Here is a 22,898-nt window from a genome sequence, read left to right as displayed (position 1 = left end):
CTAGTTACTGAACATGCACATTCCTCAAAACCCTGTATATGGCCTTATCATTTATTCCTCCAGAGCCACGTTGTCTCACACTGATTCCATGCTATCCTAACAGGTCAGCTGTGTCAAACATCTTCAGCCATGTTCCTGATTTGGGGATTTAGACTTCTTTGTTTCTAATATGGGGGTGGGAAAAGCATTGGTGTTTTTTATTCCTCATTGACTATACCTGTTTCTAAGCCAGACTGTCACACCACTATCACCTACATTAAAGGTGATCTAGCTTTAGTGCTGTTACCTTTCCTTCTTTCTGGACTAGATACACTTTTTCCTTGCCACTGTGTCTTTTTCATCTTTTTCTTCTCAAATAGGAAAAAACCTTATTCCTCAACCTACAGTTCTTTTTTACTTGCCAGTTCCTTTTCCTTCCAAAGGTGTATCTATAGAGAGTCCCTATTGTATTCTTTTAGCAACTGTCTACAGTTTCATGTGTATGCTCATTTCAAAACTGCACCTGAACAACTTCAGTAACATGATTCAGGTGTATCTTAAGTCTGAATCACTTCTGTCACAAACTCTGCTGGAAGACAAACACAACAATGTCCCCTGTTCTTTGTTGATTTCCTTCCACTTCTCTCACCTTCCAGCATCTAATTATTTGTGACATTCAAGTCTTTTCTACTGCTATGACAGTTTCATGCCCTTTGTTCTTGTATCAATAAAAAACAACAAGAAGAAATTGCACTCTGTAAATTCCTCAACTCCTGAGTTACTCATCGCTCTAGTTCTGAAGCCCTCTTGAACAGTTTGCTGTTTAGGCCAGTTATGACCTAGCAGCAGCAATCCTATCTTCAACCTCATTCCCTCTCACAACAAAATGAAGTCTCAGCAACACTTCCAACATACCCCCTTGCAGAACACACAAACTATAGCCAATTCCAAGCAACACACAAATTCCCTTATATACAGTGTCCTTCCTCACCAGGACACACACTGTATGAACCTAACACTACAGCTCTGTTTTTTCAGAGGGGTCAATGTCTTTCTACTTATGAGCCTGCCATTTAGCAGTCAGCATTTGCACTGCAGTAGAATTAGTACAGGGAATAGTAAAGATAAGAGATGAAGGGGCTGGGGATGGATTAAGTGAACTACAACAGATTTGCAAAAAATAATGCAAGGTGTATCACACCCAAAGCTGTCATCTATTGTCACTGTTCATGAGTTCATGGATCTGCACTGTTTTACACTTTGTAAAACATGCTGCAATACCTACGTTCCCATTTTGAAAAATCACCAAACGTATATAAGTGCCTCTTGTCTCAAAACTATAAAGCATAAAGTAGTTTTGAAGAATAAATAGGTAATTTCTTACCTGCCACAGCTCCAAATGCCAGAGACCCACTCATCTGCAGTGCCTGCTGTGCAGCTGGGGGAATCTGCAAACCAGTACCTACAACAGAAGATAAATGTACTTTGTAGAAGCACTTTTCACTCAGGGATGCAATATCAGAAATCCTACTCTTTCAAAAGCTTAAAAATACTATTTCATGCATTTAGCATAATATTCTGTGGGGTGTGTTAATTCCAATCCTGCGAACATCTGTATTTTCCCCACATTTCCTGTTAATCACCACACATACCTTCTGCAAGTCTTGCCATCAACTGAAGGCGACCAGTTGTTCCCAAGTCAATTCCAGTCCGTTCCAACTCATCACTGTCCAAAAATGAACTGGCACTGGAGGCATCAGTGCGCTCAGTTACGTGTCCAACTTTCATTGGCCTACCAGCAAGCTCAAATCCATTGAGTTGTTCCAAGGCCTTTTTGGCACACTCAGAGTCTGAGAACTGTAGATTGGAAAAACACGAATTCAGTAATACAGCCTACAGGATTCAGCTACATAAACATGAGAAACACCAAGTTTAAGATAACAGTAGCTACAAACTAACTTAAGTTTGCTTCATGTTTTCCATTTAAACCAAATTCATACAGGTTTGGGTATTTGCTTTCCCAAATTTAAATAAGAATTATTATTGTTGAGGCTAGAGCATCCAGATATTGCAATCAACATAAGACATGGCTGTGTTTCTCTTTCAACACCTTCCAAGAAAGAGTCACCTCCTTTGTAAACCTCTAACTGCCATGCATTCACTGGCTATTCCTAACAGATGTTCTGCTTTATGCTGTGTAACATCTAATTAAATATACAAATATTTTGTCAGTATTAAACCCATCAAATATGGGCTATATAGTTCCTTTGGTTTAATTTGTCTCCAAGTGCCAGAGGACCCATGACAAAATGCCACATAAGTCAATAAACCCAAGTTCACAGAATTATGTATCTGAGGGTAAAGAGGAAAGTTGTTTTCAACTGCAAGTTGAAAGTGCCAGTCTTTATTTACTATTATCTTTACCTGCAGGAGACAGCACTGCTTTTATCAGGCACTGACACAAAGTACACTATTCCATCCTAAACACATGCATTGTTCAACCAGAACACCCACAGAGAACTGGCAGAAACAAAGAGAAAGGCCACTGCTGCATGTCCTGCAACGTGGCATTTCTAAGTTGAGACTTAACAGAGATTGCTGAGTAGGCTCTACTACTACATGGGAAGGTTACATTAAGAAATTGTCTAAGTAGTCTGAGAATTCCAGTCATACCGTAATAAATCCATATCCTTTTGAGCGTCCAGTTTCACTGTCCATCATCAGCTGAATGCTTTCAATCTAAAAGTAAAAAGAAAGCTATTTATTATCATGCATTTTGGAACAAACTACAAAATACCAAACCAAAGCCTGAATACAGCCCTGCCCAATATACACATATGAAAGTGAAACCAGTTCCTCATTCCTTCCTCAAATCAAATGAGTGTATAGGGAGCTGGCTATGGACTTTGATACTAAACCAGTAGGGTGATGTACAATTTGTCCTTTACGATCATCTACAGGCAGAGGCTTGGTCCTGATGCAACATTCTAGCACACAATGAGCAAGCAGACATCATCAAACCCTATCCAGAACATTACAGTCAGGGCATCTCATAGGCTGAGGAACTCCATTTCACAAGGTAAGAAAAGCAGTTTGCATGAGTCTGACCAGGAGCTTTAAGAAAAAGGTGCATATTTTAAATAACTATTAGCATATGGGAACTTTTACATTACAGTTCTCAATTTAAACATATTACTAAGTCTTCCATGAGCCATAAAACGGTCTTGGGAAGAGACAGCAACACAGAATTGAGAAGTGAGAGTTAGACTGGAGTACATGGAATCAGTAGAAGGAAAAACTTTCACAGCTCTACATGTCAACCTCCTAAACTACATTAATCCTACTGCTAGACCTTGAGAGGAAACAAAGCAAGGACAGGTGGCTTCAGATTTAATAAACTGCTGCAATTTTCCAGGCTTCTGCACAACAGAACTCAAGAGCTACATACCCTGAATCTGAATAAAGCATCTGAAAAGCGCTGTTACAGTATGTATGAGGCAAGGTTAATGTCCAAAGATAGCAGGAAAGGAACATCAATGGACTTGATGTATCCTAATTTTTTTAATTCCATCAAGCGGCATGTTAAGTATATTACTTTTTCCCTACCTAACAACGATATACTCATGATACCTTAGTTAACACAACAGGGTAACGTTTATTATGACTCCACTGGAAACTTCACAGTCAATCTACTCTCTGTCCAAAAACATGTTACCATGGGCCCTAATGATAAAGAGTGAAAAGGGGCCAATGTCACGCTGTATGGGACAAACTGCCAATGCACGTTAGTAACATGAGCTAAAACTTGAGCAAAAATCCTCAGAAACAGATGAAACTCCTATATTCACAGTGAACAGAGCTCAGACCCATCCTGTGCTTTGTGCTTTAAGCTGTGAAATGGGCCCCCCCCTTCAAAATCATGTCAGGGGAAGATATTTACAAGCTGCAGCAGCAGGATATAATGTAGGAATTTATTTGTAGGGCTTTTTGCTTTGTAATTTTAGGTACTCATTGAATTCTCAGCTCTCCTTCATAAAACCTCCCATTCAAAAATCAGTGGAGCACATTACACATCAAGGTTCTCTCCTCCAATACTAACTATGTATTTAAAGCTTTGTGGATGCACAGGAACAGAAGAGCAGGAACAAGCAACAAATGTTTTGCAGGTGTGAAGCTGAATTCTTTCCAGAAGCTGCAAGTACTCTACAACTCTTCTGGGTTTTTAAGATAAACTAACAAATGAAAATTTACCCTGCCAAATGGCTCAAAAATTCCTCGCAGCATATCTTCAGTTATGTTGAAGTGTAATGACCCCACATAGAGCCTCATAGGACCAGCACTGCCCTTCTGCAGATTGTTTGCCATTGCTGCTGCTCTGTTTTTCTCTGCCTAAGGAAAAAAGAAAAACCTTCTGTAAGAATTTAATCAAATTCCCTTAACATAAGCAGTACACATCTACCAGATACACCAAAACATACAAGCTGGTTTATAATCTGCATGCTATCCACTGGACTTTAAAACCTACAAAATCCAAGCCCATGACCAGGTATAGAGACACAACTTCCAAAAGCCTTCAAATTGAACAACTTCATGCAGAATTCTGGCTTCTACCTAGTAAATTAACAATCTGGTTTTTACATATGCTGGAAAGCATACAAATATCCACTACAATTCTGAACACTATTACAGTTTCAGTGTTACTGTCTTCTTAACTTCTGTAGTTTCAAAATGCATTTATATCACTTTGAATTGCTTTAAGTTGCCTGTCAACTATGGGAAACAAAAGTCCATTTATCATTAGCTTAAATAATCATTCTGGGTAAAGTTTTCCAAACATTCAACAGTAACCAAATTTGCCAACAGTAAAGTCTTCCTACAAGATAAAAGAGGCACTGCTCAACATGAATAAAAACGACGTTTACAACTCCTTACCTGTGATGCTTGTACTATGATTGGTACACCCAAGACTCTCTGTCCAGTTAGTCCTATTGCCAGTGGCACTGAACTAACATCAACGAATTCAACATAAGCAATTCCCTTTGAACGCCTGGAATTCCTATCTGAAATCATTCGCACATCCCGAACCTGAAAGGCAAGAACAGAAACCCTGTTAAAGAACCTGATGCAGTCCATTTTTCCAGTAAGGAATTAATAACTGATTATTTGCCACGTCCATGGTTTTGTAATTATGCTGCAAATCTAGAGTAGCATAAAGCTATCTTAAACACATTCCAGAGGCAAGCTAGCATTAGAAGCTGCTATTGCAAGTCAAACGTAGTATGCTACAGGAAAAAGGCCAGGAGAATACTTGCAGCACTGTAACACTAAGCCAGAACCTTACAGCTGATGGAACAAATCAAGTTTTTCAAAATTAAAAGTTAAACAAGTTTTTAAATGACAGTAAAATTGGCAGAACTATCTGTAAAAGAATGAAACATCTGGAAAATGAAGCTGTTTGAATCAGAATTGCATGGCCCTGGTGTGCATCACATGCTGAGCAATGAACTCCTGTTAAACTACATTTTCATGTTCAGAGCCTTTAAGAATTAGTTGCTCATCATCGGTTCCCCCTTTATCCTGTACAGGAAGCTCCAGAAAGCCACTTGCTTAAAATTCTGTAGAATATTACTCCTGTACTAGGACACCTTTTGGAAGCATCTGGAATCATTTTAACCTCCCTATTAATTACCTTCCCTACTGTAGAGAAAAATTCTTCCAGGTCTCTCGGTCGAATTCTTGCAGCCAGCTGCATGCAGAATACTGTGCGAGCATCCCTCTCCTCAGGGGTAAGATTATCAATAGGTTCTCTGGAAAGAGGAAAGTTCAGTTAAAAAGTAATATGCATTAAGTTAACTCATCTCTGGACCATGTATGAAACTTTAAATAACCAGTACTTTAAAGTCTGGTGGGGCAAAAAATTCCTGCCCTATTAAAAAAGGGCAGAGTCAAGAACTGAAGGGAATGCCTGGTATTACTGTAATACTTATGTCATTTACACAATTAAGCATGTTTCAACTGTAAGCACTAAATATGACTGGAAAAATATATATTAAGTAGAGAAGCCCCAAGTAAACAGAGGTGCCATTCTGCTACTATCCAGATGAGGTAACAGACCACTAGGGAGCTTGCAGTCAGAAAGAGGAGATGAAAGGACAGGAAAACAAAGGAAATGTTGGAGCCTGCATTGTGTTTCCAGTCATGTAGCACGTACTTATATTTTTATAAATATTAAAATACTGAGAATATACACAAGAGAAGTTTAAACTAAATTATCTAAGGAAGAGTTTGTTAATAATTAAAATGAAACAAAGCAAAATTGGTTAAATTTAACTGCATTAGTTTAAGAGAATAATCTCATTAGCAGCAATCTAAATCCAATTCCCTTAAATGAGAAGCCTAAGAATGGATAAGCACCTCCTGGATTTCAAAGATACTTGGCTGCTCTACAAATAACATCACTACATACTGGATAGAAAAAAGAAGCATTTGTGCAGTACTTTTCCATTCTGTACTTAAGATTATGCAGTATGATTTAGCAGAAGTTAATTTAAATCACAATTAACAAGAAAAAGCTCAAGAATACAGAAACACAAAAAGCAAAGCAAGACATGTTTTGCAAACTGATATTATTTACAAGTGTGCACTGTTACTGGGGGAGGAGAGTTTGACATGGGGAGAAAACATCTTTTCAATGCTCTCCTCCCAGGGGCTATCTGAATGAAATCCAGCATTACTTGTGAGTATAAGCTGGAGAGCAAGTAGTCATGCATTATTTCACCATGATTTTTCCAACTTCAATTGAAAAACCAAACCAAACCCCACCACAAACATGAGTAAAAATTCCTACCTAACAGGGCTCTTGTCTTTTCTGAAGGGACTTTTGCTTCTGGAGCGCCGTCTGCTATGAAGAAAGATCAACAAGATTATTAGAAAACCTTCAAATACATCAGTCTGATTTTAAGCAGATGCAATAGAAAGTAGAGAAAACTTAGCAACCTTAATTTGATGCTGTGAGGCAGACCAATCTTCCCTCTGATGGCACTGTTGAATTTTGGACCAGAACTACGGCAAAAGCAAAGAGAGACGTTACTCACTGGAGTATCTGGTTCACCACCTCCTGTCTGTGCTCCCACTCCACTGGGTACTCACCCACCCTCACACCTGAACTTGTGAACATTTTCCATTAGCAGCACCCATCGCATGCATAAGCTACATGCAGCACTTCAAACTGTAAGGCACAGACTATGCCTCCTGCTCAGTTTCAACCGTGTCACAAAATCCCAGAACAGGCAGGACTCCAAGGAAGAACCAAACCATGGGTCAGCCATTCATGGCACATTTGCATGTGCAAAATATTCTGAGCTACAGTCATTGCTGTCATCTTCCTGACATGTGTTTTTTTGTCCACATGTATCTTCTACCTACTGATGACTGCAAAGCAGTACCTTAATGGCCTGGAACTCAGCCTCACAGTTTTGAGCAGTTTGTGGTGATTACAGGACTATTTGCTCAAGTGTAACATTTTAAACCAGGAGGTTTCATGAAATTTAAGGTGCAAGTGGAAAGCAAAGTAGCTCCCTGCAGACATCTGCAAGGGACACATTCATTAATGTTGTCTCAGCTCGAGCCACATGGTACGAGTACGTAAATGCAGCTTCCTTCAAGTAAAGTTCTTACTAGGACATCAAAACACAGAACCATCTAAGCCAGCAGTTAACTTTATATAGACATGTCACCACAGAAGGAATCCAATCTCCTGGCTGAAGCTAATTTTAGTTCTCCAGGCGTCACAGAAGGTATCAGAAAACATGGCAATCTGCCCACTGCTTCCACAATAAGGACAGTCCTCTTGCTAGTTATTGTGGCACAGGGTAACAGTTGGTGACATGAATAGAAAGATTCAGCCTATCTTGTTCTCCCTGAACTTGATCTCCTTGTAGATACAAGGCAAAGAACTCCACCTGTTAATGTTCCTCCTGTACATCCACTGAACAGCAGAGGCACTGCTCACAGACCGAATGCTAGGGGCTTAGTCTTTCTATCTGCAGTCTTGTTCTTTCTGCTGTGGCTATAAATTGATATGAAAACACCCTGAAAGACACAGCAGGCTAAAAACATTAAGTAGTCTTTCACTAAATCCATTTAAGCCAACCAATTTGTCTGATAAACATCATCTTGCTACTCTGTGGAGCAGGAATGCTTATAGTTAAACTCAGCATCCACAACAAGGAGGAGGATGATCATTTTTAAACATGGCATAACATAGATGGAAGTAGTGGGCCAACACCTAAAACCATGCTGGTCAGGTTAAAGCAGGGGAACTATGGTGCTGGAAAAAGAATAAAGAAAAAAAGATCATTTAGAAACTACTTATTAAGAGAAAATAACTAGTTATTAAGAGAAAAGACGACACAAAACCAGGCACATGTTGAGATGAGGTCACTACCCACCAAAACCAGACTTTTGCCTAGGATAAATCACTCCATTTCCTACTCCAGTTCAGACAAATGAAAGCTGAGTGTGTCCATTCAGGTTCTCCAATGCCCACCACACATCCTGCCAAAGGTGCAGCTGGAAACGCTTGTACTAATTCTAAAGGCTGGCTTCTTAGCAGAGACAGGATTACTGTGCATCTTCACACCTCCTGATGTAAAACATGGTGTTCTCCATTTCAAATGTAGCAAGACAAACCAATGACATGCTCCAGAATATTAACATGCAGACAACTAAGTGATGGTCAATAATCAAGACCATGAGTTTAAGTGAACAGTGAAAGAAATGTTTTAAGTATTTGTTTAAACCTAATAAAAATCCCAGAGCAGATACAGAAGAAAAGGTTTCTCAAACACATGCACAGCTTCCAAGGGAGAAAAAAACCAAACCCCAAACCACAATAAACCACAACTCCAAAAAAATCTCTTTTCCATTTTAACTCTTGACAAATAAGTAGTATCTTATTTACATGACTACACAGCAGAAACATTAAAACCCAGCAAACTAAACAGACCACAGGAACTAAGTGAGCAGAAAGCTGCCTGGGGCAAGATGATGGCCCATGTAACCTTCTGAAGATCCAGCAGTATCCTGTGGGATGCATTTCTCTGCAAAGCTGTCATCTCAGGGGAATTTTCTTATTTCCCCCTACTGCCTAAGAACTCTTTCCAATTGTTGCCCAGTTCCTGCTATCATATATGGAAGCACCAAGTCACACGCAACATATCTTTATGTCTAAGGGTTACTTTCTTCATAAACAAATGCACCAAGTCCTGTGGATATCTGAAGCACAGCTAGGTACATTGTTTTCCTACGTCATGCCACCTGGGCCAAGGACAATAGCCAGGTTAGAAAACAGCCAGGGAAATATAAGCTTCCACCTGCTCAGTCATATCCAAGACTCCAACAAAGTCTCAGACAAGGCAAGCTTTGGCTGACAAAGTCCAGGAGAATCACAATGAACTTTTAGTCACCATGTAATAACCTTGTTTTCACAGCAGCTTTGCCCAAGTGCTTGGCTCCAGAATAGCAAAAGGATAGTCTAAGTGACTTCCTCTGTGTGTTAGCAGTAGCTGGGATTTGGCAGACAGATGTCTAAGCAAGAATACCTGGTCAAGTTCTTTCTCTTAAGAGACCTAATATAACTGCAAAACACTTAAGGGGCAGGATATGCAAGAACAGCAACATTAAAACCCCTGTGAACACTAAGCAGTGCAAGTCAGTCACCCAATTTTTAAAACTTAAAACATGTGATCACTATCTCTTGCTTGAAGAGGACAGATTAAAAGTCCTCAGGTTCTCTGTGGCACACTCTTCAATTCTTCCTATATCAGACTTTCTCTTCTCACTACTGCAGAGACACTTCCACATCACCCCCAGCAGCAAAAACATCTCCATTTAGAGATGAGAGCTTGAAAAAGGGCCTTTATAAAGCAGATTAGAAAGATCACAATGAGGAGGAAGAGTAAAAATACAGCCACAAATCATTTCGAACTAGATGCTGCAGTCACTGCCTGCAGTAACACCAACTCAGAACTGTCTCAACAGCCCCAGGAGGTGAGATTCCAGATATAAATTCTCCAGCTGGCAAGAGTATTCTTTTGAAACACTGATGTAGCTGATGACACTGCTACAGAGATAGTGTCTTCATATGGGAGCACTGTTTTTGGTAGATCCAAAGGAGGCTGCTGATGTAGGAGGCTTCATCTCCAGAACTTGTGTCTCCCTGAAAGTCAGTGCCTGTTATACAGCTGTCAAAGGTGAGTCTCACACAGGAAATGAAGTTCTCCCTCGTTATCTTCTGGGGTCCTTCTCCTTCACACCTTCTGAGCCAAAACTACAATTCTGGAATCGTGTTAGCATGTGTATGGCTTCAACAGCAGCATCCATGACCCATAAGTGAACAACAGCCAACTGCTGACTATGCAACCAATGCCTCTGGGATACACATGGCTGCCCTATACCAGTCTTCCACTAAACTACTTTAAATGCTAAAACTCTACTTGGTTAAATGAAAGCAATAATTCAGTAACTGAAGCAGAGAACACAACGCTGCCAAACCAATCAGTACAAGCTCATATCCTCAGGGGATACTACATTATCTCACTTTTTTGTCACTATCTCCCAAATACCAGAGAAATTGCCCAGAACAGCTACAGAAAAGTATCATAACAATGAAAAAGATCCCTCACAACTATTTGCCTTCCTGGCACAACAGATCTTGATTCACTAAAACAGGCATGCAGTTTTGCAGTCATGGCCATACTTTCAACCTCTCCTTGAGGAAATTGTTTTGGAAGACTGGAACACTGAAACCCCCGAGTTTCTCTAGATGAAGAAAGCCCTCTGACACAGCTAGGAGAATGCAGCAACTCCCAACCAAGTGGTAAGATCAAGGACATCTTCTCCACACAACCCCACATGGGAGGTCACAAGACTGGCAGGCTCCGTATCTGGAAGGCTGAAGATCTTTCATCAAGGTCCTCTGTGCACAAGGCAGTCTGGAGCCACAAGAGCAGCACTGGCAGAACCCAACAGCTCCTGCAATCTCACCGGTGCCAAAGAGCTGCAGAAAACACTCCAACTGTGCACAGCTGAAATCTTCAGAGCTGAAGCCTGTAGCAGCTTTACAGAGGCTGATGGGCCTGTTACTCGAGACAAAGTCAAGCTGGGCTGATATGCTCTACGATCCCAAGTGGACAGGACGGATGGAAGCACAGGATGCCACTGCACCTCAGAGCCAGGAGCTGCACTAGGTTTTCACTATTTTGAGCAACCTGGTCTAGTGGAAGGTGCCCCTGCCCTTAGCAGGCAGGTTTGAACTAGATGAACTTTAAGGTCCCTTCCAACCAAAACCATTCTGTGATTATGAAAAAGCCAACAACCAGGTGACTTAGTGCAAAATAAGACCCTGAGACCTCATGGTTTTTTTGCATTCCAAAAGGGAATGTGTTTCCCTGGATTGGAATCCAGCCGCCTAGAAAAACATTCATGTGCAGAGAGCTGTACGAGCCTGCAATTTCTCAGGTGGTGAACAGTGTCTTCTCTATCATCCTGAGAGGTTTCTGCATCATGGATGACATTACATGCCATGATTAAAAAATACATCCTTTTCAAATGCTGCTTCTGACATGATCTTGCATTCTGAGATTTGACAACAGTTGGGATGAGACCCAGACAAAGGCAGACACAAAGAGCAGCCATGGGTGATCAATGAAAGCCAAGCACACAGCCCAGCTCTCACTGGTTTTCTGCAAAAAGGTGATGGGGAGCAAAGGGGAGGGCAGGAATACAGAACAGCAGAAACACAGAATAAATACCAATGAAAAGATGGGTTCGGAGAAATGATTTGCAACTGTTAGGAAACTACCTATAGCAGAAGTGCTATCAAGCCAAGTATCTGAGAGGAACTGAAGAATTCTTCTAAACAAGTTTGAGATAAAGCAGGGCAAGTATGCAACGTGTGGGCATTGCTGAGACAAGATGCTTCCAGTTTGGACGCATAAACACAGAATTATTTATGCAGTAAGTGTTTACGAGCAGCAGTAAAAACCTTTGTAATACAAGCAAAAGGCTTTATGAGCCTGTAACTGAAGTCAGTCTGCTCTTCATTTCTGACAGTTAAACCACCAGGTTCATACACTGACGATAAGGAGGACATGTAGAAAACTTGCTCGTTATTTTACTTCTGTGATGAACCTTGTTTTCGAGAGAGCTGTACACACACCTTCACTTGCTTTTGCACCTCTGAGTTCAGGTAGGAATGCAAACCAACGGGAGGAACTGGATACGTTACTGCCCTCCTCCTCTTCACTCCATATTTATTGACACTCTCCAGCCCCAACCTCTCACCTTTTCCGAGATGACTAGCAAGCAATATAGAAAGCAGAGAGTGAAACTTCAAGCTTCCACATCACACACTGAAGCAGCACACATGCAACCCCACATAAATAACCTACTAGGGACTTCTATAGCGGCCTCTGAATCTGCGATCTCTACTCCTGGAACGGCTGCGTCTGCGTTCTTTGCTTCTGCTCCGTTTTCTTTCCCGGCTTCTGCTCTTTTTCCTTTCCCGATCTCGGCTCCGTTTCCGTTCCTTGCTTCTGCTCCTCTTCCTGTCATGGCTTCGACTTCGGCTCTTGCTCTTTTTTCTCCTGAGAAAGAAAAGCACAACTTTGGTTACACACGTAGCTCAGTGTTGTTACTCATCTGACATTCCACAGTTCCTCTAACCTGATGGCACAGACACTGATAGGAAAAACTTTCTAGCTGTTGGTGGTCATCCAAGTTTCTTTTGTTAAATGGGTGGTTAAGCATGTCTAAATCTCTCAAATATATCATGAGCAACAACATAAAGTGCTCCAAAGCACTTTTTTATTTAAAATTTTGTAATCGCTGAAGAATGCTTCCAGGAAAAGTAAAAAGACTTAAAAAAAAGTCATTCCTGTACATAATAAATGCAGTACTTCATGTGTCTTTCAAACATACTTTAAATACATCATCAAGATGCTAAGAATAAATTGTATTTTTAGAGGACAGTAAGCCAAGACACAATAAAAGTAGAAAGGAAGAGACAAGTCTGAGGGAAAGAAAGGTTTTCTCCTGACACTCCCTGCCATCAGTCTTCACATATTGCCTAAGAGTTCTGCTTCCTACTTGCTACTCCCACTCATAAGCCACTTCCTCTTCTAAGTCTGCAGCTCTTACAGGTTAGAGGGAACTGCAGATCTTCATCACTGTAACCATTCAGTTGGAAAATTTACACTTCTTTAAATCTCTAAGTCAATTATACCTCACATGTGAAAACCACAGAGCCACTATCTCACTACTTTTGGGTTATGTGCAGGTTTTTTTCCTCTCCATTTCAGTCTCAGACCATAAAAACTTAAGCCTCCTAGTTTTTAAAACACGTATCTGTGTATGCATACATAAAACATATGTTAAACAGATGCTCAAGCCAATAACTTGAAGTAATTAATTCAACCTACATTTGGGGAATAACCAGTTTTGCTGCTCATCTTTTGAAATTCACAACATCCTTTGCTACTGAATTTTTCCTCTCCCCCTTTTGTGCCTTCAGATTGCACACAGCATTGTCTGTCAAAGTGGTCTCTCATGCACCTAACAACTTTTTATGCCATGCACCCACCTCTTCAAAAAGCTCATCCCTGTTACTCTCTATGGCTGTGTATAAACTTCTAGTCAAGTTAACTCAAAAACTGAAATGGGGAAGATGCCACAGGAGCAACATTTCTGAACAGACATAAAGGTACAATCAGGAAACTAAAAAAGGAAGTGAAACTCCACACAATGACACTGCAAAACAGCAGCTGAACTCTTGACTTTCTTCTCTTTTAGAGTAACTTTCTTTTCTAAACTTAGTTTACTGTTTTTCTGAATTGTAAATATAAACTCTAAGCATTCAGGTCCACCTTGAAAATGCAACCATGAGTAGAAAGATAACAAATGCCACTGCTCTGGTCTCAGAGAGGTTGCAGCAACTAACGAAATGAACTGAAATACATTCTACTATTCTCACCATTCTACCGCAAATCAAGGTCAGAACCATTTCTAAGATTTAAACCCCACTGCTTTTCTTTCAAATCCCAGTTTCTATTTTGAGACTAGCGAGCTAAACAAGAGCAGGGTATTACGTGCCATGTACATATTTTAAAGTAATAAAAATGCAGAACTTAAAAATATTGGGAGCAGCTGCTTTTGGTAGGGTTTTAGTGCTCAGCATGAGAATGACGTTCACAGTATTGTTCGGAACACAGATATAATCAACTTTAGATTATTAGATTCCAACCTAAGCCTGCTGGAATTGGACTGCTCATTTCTCTGGAAATAAATGCTCTTTAGATCCCCATCAGCACCGAATCTGTCAGATTTCAGAAGATGACAACAGCACACGCTGACATCTCAAGTGAGCTGTGTATGACAGACACACACTGGTTACTGTTTATTCAACTATCAAAATGAGAATTAGTCTTCCTACATCAACTATCTCATCATCAAATGATGCTTGTAAGGTAAGGAATTTGTTTCAGAGACTTAAAACCCTTCTATTTATTTGGAGTATTTGACTCTTATGCAAAGCATTTTTCCTCAAATTTCTGATTTCATTCCAGACAGGTTGGGGCAGCAGCAGCGTTCAGAGCCTGGAATTATGCTTCCTGAAGAAGCTGGGCTTGCACTCTGCTTCTTTCAAAAAGTTATACTATCATTTCATAAAGTTTAGATTAGAAACAAAGAACTTGCAAATTTGTATGTGGGGTGGGAATAGAGGGAAGGGATCCAACACCCCAAAACCTTTCAAGGTGGCACTGTTATGCTTAAATGCTTTCAACTGTTCCAAACCACATAAAATTCTACACCAAACCCATTTCTAAAACGCAAAATCCACTGTTAATGCAACAGATCAGAAATTATATATGCTGAATGTATCAAGTCTGTATTTATCTGACGCTAACATGAAATGTTTCCCCACTTTTGATGACACCAGTGACAAGGGAGTAACTACCTTTGTAAACAAAAAGAGCATTTCCTAATCGCTGTAGTTGCAGCACTCTCAAATACCAAGCTTTTCCACTTTATACCCCTAAACACCACTGACATGCATTTCCAAGCTTAGAAAAATCAGCAGCCTCCCCCCAAATGCAGAGAACTGAGAAAACACTCACTTCTTGCTGCGTTCTTCGTGGCCATTGGCACTGCTCAATTTGTTCTCATCCTAAGCAGGGTTGATAGAAGAACATCATGAGGACGAAGCGGAAACATTTCAAGTGGTCAAAGGGTAATGGGAATAGGAATAAGAAAATACAAAACAAAAATTTTAATACTAAATTACTTGTGTGCAGTTTAATGTGGAAAGATTTAGAAAATTTAGATAGGCATATTTAACCACTTTGCTGCTTATATTTAAGTCATACGATTACAAAATACAAGACTTACATCATTTAAAAGTGTGTATTAAATTGTAGATACTTCCTTACATGGTTTAGAGAGCAAGTTATCCTGTAGAATTCAGCACTCAAGTGGTTAACTGTTATTTCTATAACATGTAAGAGGAAGTTTCAGGTTTGTGTTTGTGTGCCCCTCTGATCAGTACCAAGGCTATATGTCTGCCTAAGCCCCGGTGGCTACGCTAGCAGCAGCCACTATGGATTTCCTGTGACCGATGCCATTCCCGAGATCTTCGCTCATTTTCGTTGAAGGGTTGTAAGAGCTTGATGTCACCTCTGTCACACATCTCGCCCTGAAGCAAACAGGGATTCACACTGCTTTAGTAACGTCGACTCCCAAGAAAGTCATCAATAATCCACCAGTCCAGCCTAAACATTCCCTATTTCCATACCTGTTTACATGGAAAATATCCATGTTAAACCAGGACACAAGAATTTTAAACATAACAATTTACAAATTTCTCTTCAAGATTTTAACGTAACTGCTAAGTATTACATAAAATAATTATACCACTTAAAACTTACAAATGCTCATCCAAAATTCATGACATGGTTGTAATAAACACTGCAGAATAGACTAACAAGAGCTGCTATAGAATTTATATACTTGCTTTACAGTTTAATCACATCACTTACACCAAAAGTACAATTCCTAAGCGACTTAAACTGAATATACATTTCTTGTGAAACCAGTGCTAAAGCATGCAAAATGTTAACACTTCACCACCATTTGGTGAGGAACAACAAAAGACAGTATTCATTTGCTGCTGGTCTATGGGAAAGACATCACTACGCTCACTGAGAAAAATTTTGCATTAAAAAAAATGGACATTTCCTAATTCGACAACTCGGACAGAGGAATACAAGAGCTCATTTTAGAATGTCAACGCAGACTGTGATACTGTCTTTTACGTGCTAAGAACATTCTATTCAGGGATCCAAGAATTTCCGTTAATTCGTTCACTCAGCAATGGATTTTCATCTGCCCTGTTAAAAGATTAACCACCACCAGCCTTCTGCATTAAAAGCAAGTCTCACTCTTCTTGCACCGAGCAGACTGTTCAAATATTTACTTGCCATGGGACTGGTGAAAAGGTTATTCTTGGAACCCTGCTGTTTTCCCAAACCACTGCATTCACCTTGTTGCTATACCAAACTGGACCTGGCAATTTTAGGAGAGGTTTTTTTTGTTTTCCTGGTTTTGGTTGCGGGGGGTTTTGTTTTGGTTTCTTTGTGGGTAGGTTTTTTTTTTTTGTTTGGTTGATGGTTTTGGTTCTTTTTTTGTTTGTTTAAACCTAGGGGACCACGGTACAGCGATACGTCACTCAATTACTACCTTATGATTGACAGTTCACACTGGAATCAAAGGTGAATTCATGGGAGTAGAGGTGAGATATCGTTAGGCAAGTCTACAAAGAGAGATAGATGGGCATTTATTCATCACGCTGAAGTGAAACTACTGCACAATATAATTACATTAACAGTATATATTTACTTGTAAGTTACATGTAATGCATCTCCAATAAGATAAATCATGAGGGCTCCAGGGATGTTAGTTTACAGTTCAGCAGTAGTTTCATGAATAATGCTAAATTAAGGTAAACAGGACCTCACTGGCAGATTTTTCTCACCTTCTTGTAAGGAGCTTCAAGCATTGCTTCAATATCAATATCATCAGCCATTTTTCAGGATACCTGAAAGAAGCAGCAAAATCCACTTGAGAATGAAAACACCCGCGTGCTTTATATTCCAAAGGCTTTTCCTTAAGAGGCCATCAATGCATTGGCTCAAATTCACAGAGCAGTGTCTCAGAAGACATTTCCAACAAGAACTGGAATGAAGCTTTGCCCAGCGAGATGAGAAAGAATGTGACACAAAGCAATTACAGCTGCAGACAACAAAGTGCTACTGAACACAATTAGCCAGTGGAAACCCCAGAGGTGTTCCACCTATTTCCTTCAAAACAAAGAGCACAGATGATTTATGATACAGAAACACAGGTCTGGTGGCCATCTTGAGAACTACCACAGCTTGACCAAAGGACTTGAGAGACATGGAAAGAACACGGTACAAACATTCAGGCAAACCTGTTCACAGCTTCCCAGCATTTGTTACCACCACATTTACTGAGCTGAAAACTTGTCAGCACTATTGTCCTTTAAGAACTTTGGCCTCCTGCATAATGAGGGCCACAAGAGACACAGTTATGGTTCAGGCATTAAGAGCTACTGAAGCATACACAAGATCCATCCAGCTTCGAACCTCAGCCATCAGACAGAAAGAAATCCACCATGCCATGTAACACCCATCACCACAAACGTGCTTGGGTTGGTTGCTTGTTTTAAATGGTTCCCCTTATTTTTCAACTTCAACCCCCTCATGTAATTATGCATTTATTATACTCTGAATCCCTTTGACATGTTATTTCCTTTCCTGTTGCAGGTTTGCTATTATGAACCTCTTAAGCCTCGCTACATTCAAGTACAGAGACTCAACTTCCTCAAATCTCTTAATAGAACAGTTTCTCTCTGTTTTGCTTTCTTAGGCTCAGAAACAGCCAGCCCTCTAAATTCAAGTCAGACAGCCCAAGAGGGAAGATTTTCCTGCATGTGTGCCATAAAATGGATTTTTAAACATATAGGTTAGTTCTTACACCTTTGTTACAGGTATTGCTGCAGGAACTGCGCTGTCCACAGACCTGGTCAGCAGAATGAAATCACTTCAACACTTCAAGAACCTTTAAGTTGTTCACTCATAATGGAGAATATCATACCAGAGCTGCACTGTGTGTAAGAATCAAGTCACTCTCCCACCCACATCTGACCACTGCTCATTAATACAATGAAGAACAAAACATAATGATTTAGCAGTATCAGAGCACTGGAAGTTCACACTCAGTTACCTCACCAAGGCATGCTAACCTCGTTTTCAAGGTATTACCTCTTGGGCTATAGTATTTTCACTTACAAACATGATCATCCTTAGTTTAATGGCTCAATTTTACTTTTTCAGCTTTCCAACTCATCTACATACATGCACATGATTTAATTCACCGCTGCTCTACCAGTATTTGGTATGAACAACAAGTACCTCGGTATGATTAAGGATATGAAAAGCACCAGGCCAAACCCAGGACTCTACAACAAAGCTCCCACCTGCAATGCCATGTCCACACGTGCCATTTAGCCAAGAGATCAGCCAACCTGCGGTGGGATCCTTCACTCCACAGAGGGATGGTGGGGGCCAGAACAGGGACCACCAAGTCAGAAGTGGCACAGAAAAGCGAACAGGGGCAGCTATTACTGCAGTCACCCGACTAGTGAGAGTGAACAACTGTCATCCGGTGGGTTCAAAACAAAGGTTCTTATTCACACAGCATTTAGCCATGGAATTCACTGTTACAGAGCACTGGGGATGCTAACAAAGGGAGAACCAAAACAAAACCCACAAAAGTTGACAGAAAAAGCTTTTCATTAAACAAAGACGTGCCTTGTGACCCTGAACCACAACTATGTGACTGCGAGCACACAGAGAGAAGCATCACTGTACCACTGCCCGCTGCTTCTATTCTTTCATAGGCATTTACTGATGGCCACCATCACAGACCAGATCCTGAGTTACACAGACCTTTGGTCTCACCCCGTGTAATCCGTGCTCTTTGTACTCTGTACGTAACACATCCACTGGCGTAATACTGCGTTTTCATCAGAATACCTTCTGTTCACATAACACAGACCCACCATCAACTTTAATTCATGTAATGCACGTAATGATACTACATATAAAGCTGTTATTCTCAAAAAAAATAAATCAAGAGTACTTATTCATTTCAAATTAGTAGAAAATCATAACAGATTTTCAAGTATGTTTCATTAAGCACTGAAAAAGCACAAAATAATTTATCAAAACCCTTTAGCTTGCTCAAAAAAAGCTGCATATGCCTGACATCTGTCACAAGAAAACAAAAACCAACAAAAAAACACCCCCACAAAATCCCCAAAACAAAAATAATAACACAACAAGAAAACCCCCAAAACGTCAAAACAACCAAGGGATGAACTATACTTGAGATTTTGTGGGTCTACAGAAAACCTAAAGGGGCACGAAATTTACTGCTACTGGCCTAGCCAGTATTTTGACGGCAGATTCCATCTTTTTGCTGTGTTCTATTACATAAAAGGAGTTCCTCTCCTCGACATTATTTGCTTTAGGAATTCCCGGAGATGACAATTCCGCTCTCGCTTTGCAAGGAGTCTCCTGGAAAAGCATCAGGAGAGTTTAGGGAGAAGGCCGACGCTTCGGGAGGGCAGCTCCGCTCTCGCCGCACACGCACCTCTGCCCGGGTGGCTCCCACCCGCATGCTCCCCACCGTGCGATCGCAATTAACGGCGTCGGGTTCCCGACCACACCGCCGCGGTGACCCAGCCCGCCCCGTTCCGCCGGGGCTCCGGCCTGCTCCGAGTTCCGCGCCTCGTCCCCTGCGCGCCCCCGAACACCAAGAGCCAACGCGCCGGTCCGCCCCGTTTCCCAACGCAAACGACCCCGGGCCCTGCCAGCTCCGACCGCAGGGCCAGAGCCCCGCGCCGGCCACTCCGCACAGCGCCATCGTGGGGGAGCTCGAGGAGGGACAACCCCGCGGCGGGGACAGCCGGGCCCGCCCGCTACGTGGCCATAGGAACCACCGAACCCCGCACGGCCAGGCCGCGGCCTCGGACAACCCGCCAGGCGCAGAGAAGCGCGGGGCGGGCGCCGGCTGGGAAGCCAGGGGCGGCCCCCAGGGGCGCGGGACAGGGGCGGCCCGGCCGGGGGGAGGCGGCCATGGCGGCGGGAGGGGCGCAGGCCTCCCCGGGCCGCCCGCAGGCCAAGGCCGCAGCGCTCCGCGGAACAGGCCGCGGCTCGCCCAGCGGCGGGGTGCGCGCTCCCCCGCCCGGTAGCTACCTGCGCCGTGGGCGGGTGCTGTCCTCGTTCGGGTGCCCGAGGTCCGGCGACGGCTCCCGGTTGCGGCGCCGGCTGCGCTAGCGATGGGGGATGGGCCCGAGGGCTCAGGAGCCCTCTCCAAGCGTCTGAATGTGAGATGGACGGCGCCGCTCGGCTAGCCCGAGAGCGGCAGGCGGCGAGGGGCAGCGCGACCGTGGCGGGCGGTCCCCGGACCCGGGCTGGGCCCCGGCTCTGGCACCGGCGACTGCTCCCCGAAATGGCGCCCGCCGCCACTCGCTACTCGCAGCTCGGCGCTCGGCACGGGGCCGCCCAGCGCCCGGCGCAGGGGCTCTCGCGAGACGCACGGCCAAGATCAACGTCCAAAGCACGCAAGCCCGCACCCGCCGGCTCTCGCGAGACGCCGCGTCCGGAAGCGGGAGGAGTGAATGATCGCGAGACTTGGCACAGGCGGGGCCGTCCACAGTCTCCGCGCTCTCGCGAGAGCTTCGCGGGCCCGCTGGCGGCAGGAGGGTCAAAGGTCACCGGGGGGGGGGTGGGAGATAACGCTTGGCACCGATGTCGGACCCGTCCCAACGCCCGTGCCCGTTCCAACGCCGGGACCTCCCGTCCCTGCCCGGTGGCCCACCGGGGCGCTGGGGTTGGCTGTGCCCCAGCCGCTGCCCTGCGCAGGGGTCTCGCCCAGGCCGGGTGTATTCAGAGCAGCCCTGCAGAGAAGGACTTGGGGGTGTTGGTTGATGAGAAGCTTAACATGAGCCGGCTTCAGTGTGCGCTCGCAGCCCAGAAACCAACCGTATCCTGGGCTGCATCAAAAGAAGCGTGACCAGCAGGTCGAAGGAGGTGATCCTGCCCCTCTGCTCTGCTCTCGTGAGACCCCACTTGCAGCACTGTGTGCAGTGCTGGTGTCCGCAACATAAAAAGGACATGGAGCTGTTGGAGCGAGTCCAGAGGAGGCCACGAGGATGATCAGGGGCTGGAGCACCTCCCGTATGGAGCCAGGCTGAGAGAGTTGGGGCTGTTCAGCCTGGAGAAGAGAAGCTGCATAGAGACCTCAGAGCAGCTTCCATATCTGAAGGGGGCCTGTAAGGATGCTGGGGAGGGACTCTTCCTTAGGGGCTGTAGTGGTAGGACAAGGGGTAATGGCTTCAAACTTAAACAGGGGAAGTTTAAATTAGGTATGAGGAGGAAGTTCTTTACAGTGAGGGTGGTGAAGCACTGGAATGGGTTGCCCAGGGAGGTTGTGGATGCTCCATCCCTGGCGGTGTTCAAGGCCAGGTTGGACAGAGCCTTGGGCCACATGGTTTAGTGCGAGGTGTCCCTGCCCATGGCAGCGGGGTTGGAACTAGATGATCTTAAGGTCCTTTCCAACCCTTACTATTCTATGATTCTATTTGCTGTATACGGTGTCACTTCGTTCCCTTTCTGAGCACCGTGTCACCACAACTGGTTTAGAGTCGGCTCCAAGAGCCGTGTTGGCTCTTTCCATTCTTGCTCCACTGTACACAGAGTTTATCCAGTGTAGACAGGACAGCTAACGTCCGTGTCCGGATTTCTACCTGTGTTGTTACATTGAATGTTTGCTGTACAACAAAACTAACACCTTGAGATCCTGGTTGACCCTCATGCTAACGTCTGCAGCGTGAGCACGACGCCTTGGATGGAATCGCATTGGGATCTCGCACCGGAGGAGGAAACCCATTGCCTCTTGGCAGGGGAAAAGAACTGAGCACTGGTGACAAACATGGTGTGAGCCCTGTCCAGGTCCGGCAGTACCCGAGCTGCTCATGCCAGAGCCTGAGCGCACGGGAGGAAGTGTCCTGTGTGCTCACCCTGGTGAAATACTTGTGTCTTAGGCAAAACGGATGATGGTCTGGGGTTGCTGTTTCAAGCTTGTTATTTACTGTAGGAGAGAGGGACAGAATCATACTTGAGAATCATAGAATCATACTTGAGAATCATAGAATCATACTTGAGAATCATAGAATCATTTAGGTTGGAGAGCAGATTAGGTGATGGATTGGGCAGGGGCGTGAAACTGTTCGTGTTCCTTTGTGATCAGTTCTTCTGATGCAACGATTCAACAGCGTCTGTGGTCTGACCCCTTGGCTGAGGGCTTGACAGGATTCATTAAGTTTAGGAGTAACAGCATTATGGCTATACCCTTCTGCCAGAAACCTCACCCCCAAGCAGGCCACCTCTATCTAACAGCTTTCTAGCCACAATCGCCCCAGGTATAACTTAACTTGCCAGTGACCCAGCATTTAGGTGCAGCTCTTGGCCAAGCCCCTGCAGATTGCTGGAGCCTTGAAGCTGAACAGTTTAACTCAGAAAGTGTTTTGTGAAACAAAACCTGCTTGTCTCACTAACAGTGCTTTGTTTCCCCTGGGAGCCCACAAAGTGGCTCATTTGTATTTAAATGTAATAATAAGCAGTAAGTTTAAGCCAATTGTTCAATGTAGCACAGATAACATTGAGTGGGTTTCCTGCTGAAGTCAGCACCAGATAAGCAATGATGGCTGGGGGTTT

At 43.2% G+C, this 22,898-nt stretch overlaps 1 protein-coding gene and 1 long non-coding RNA gene across 21 annotated transcripts in view; both read right to left on the bottom strand.

Moving 5' to 3' along the window:
- RBM39 (RNA binding motif protein 39) overlaps positions 1 to 20,714 on the bottom strand; it is a 29,168-nt gene extending 8,454 nt beyond the window's left edge. For 3 of the 20 annotated variants that reach the window (XM_030502922.1, XM_030502924.1, XM_030502931.1), the window contains exons 1-12: positions 20,376 to 20,693; positions 17,069 to 17,131; positions 15,156 to 15,205; positions 12,432 to 12,626; positions 6,976 to 7,041; positions 6,827 to 6,880; positions 5,669 to 5,786; positions 4,912 to 5,064; positions 4,231 to 4,368; positions 2,653 to 2,718; positions 1,632 to 1,836; positions 1,364 to 1,441 (exon numbers count right to left, since the gene is read on the bottom strand). In XM_030502922.1, coding sequence (XP_030358782.1) covers positions 1,364 to 1,441; positions 1,632 to 1,836; positions 2,653 to 2,718; positions 4,231 to 4,368; positions 4,912 to 5,064; positions 5,669 to 5,786; positions 6,827 to 6,880; positions 6,976 to 7,041; positions 12,432 to 12,626; positions 15,156 to 15,205; positions 17,069 to 17,119 — 1,174 coding nt within the window. In that variant the 5' untranslated portion in view covers positions 17,120 to 17,131; positions 20,376 to 20,693. Of the gene's footprint in view, positions 1 to 1,363; positions 1,442 to 1,631; positions 1,837 to 2,652; positions 2,719 to 4,230; positions 4,369 to 4,911; positions 5,065 to 5,668; positions 5,787 to 6,826; positions 6,881 to 6,975; positions 7,042 to 12,431; positions 12,627 to 15,155; positions 16,847 to 17,068; positions 17,132 to 20,375 lie in introns of those variants that run through there. The other 17 variants (XR_003993954.1, XM_030502929.1, XM_030502925.1 and 14 more) reach the window with 15 other exon arrangements.
- On the bottom strand, positions 8,105 to 12,422 carry LOC115615136. The gene is made up of 2 exons (XR_003993956.1): positions 10,580 to 12,422; positions 8,105 to 8,680 (listed from the first exon to the last, which is right to left on the bottom strand). It is a non-coding gene; the product is annotated as an uncharacterized LOC115615136 (long non-coding RNA).
- Positions 20,715 to 22,898: the final 2,184 nt, after the last annotated feature.

The sequence above is a fragment of the Strigops habroptila genome, chromosome 13 (genome assembly GCF_004027225.2).
Source record: "Strigops habroptila isolate Jane chromosome 13, bStrHab1.2.pri, whole genome shotgun sequence".
NCBI classification, from domain to species: domain Eukaryota; kingdom Metazoa; phylum Chordata; class Aves; order Psittaciformes; family Psittacidae; genus Strigops; species Strigops habroptila.
This window is presented reverse-complemented; position numbering and strand designations above follow the sequence as displayed.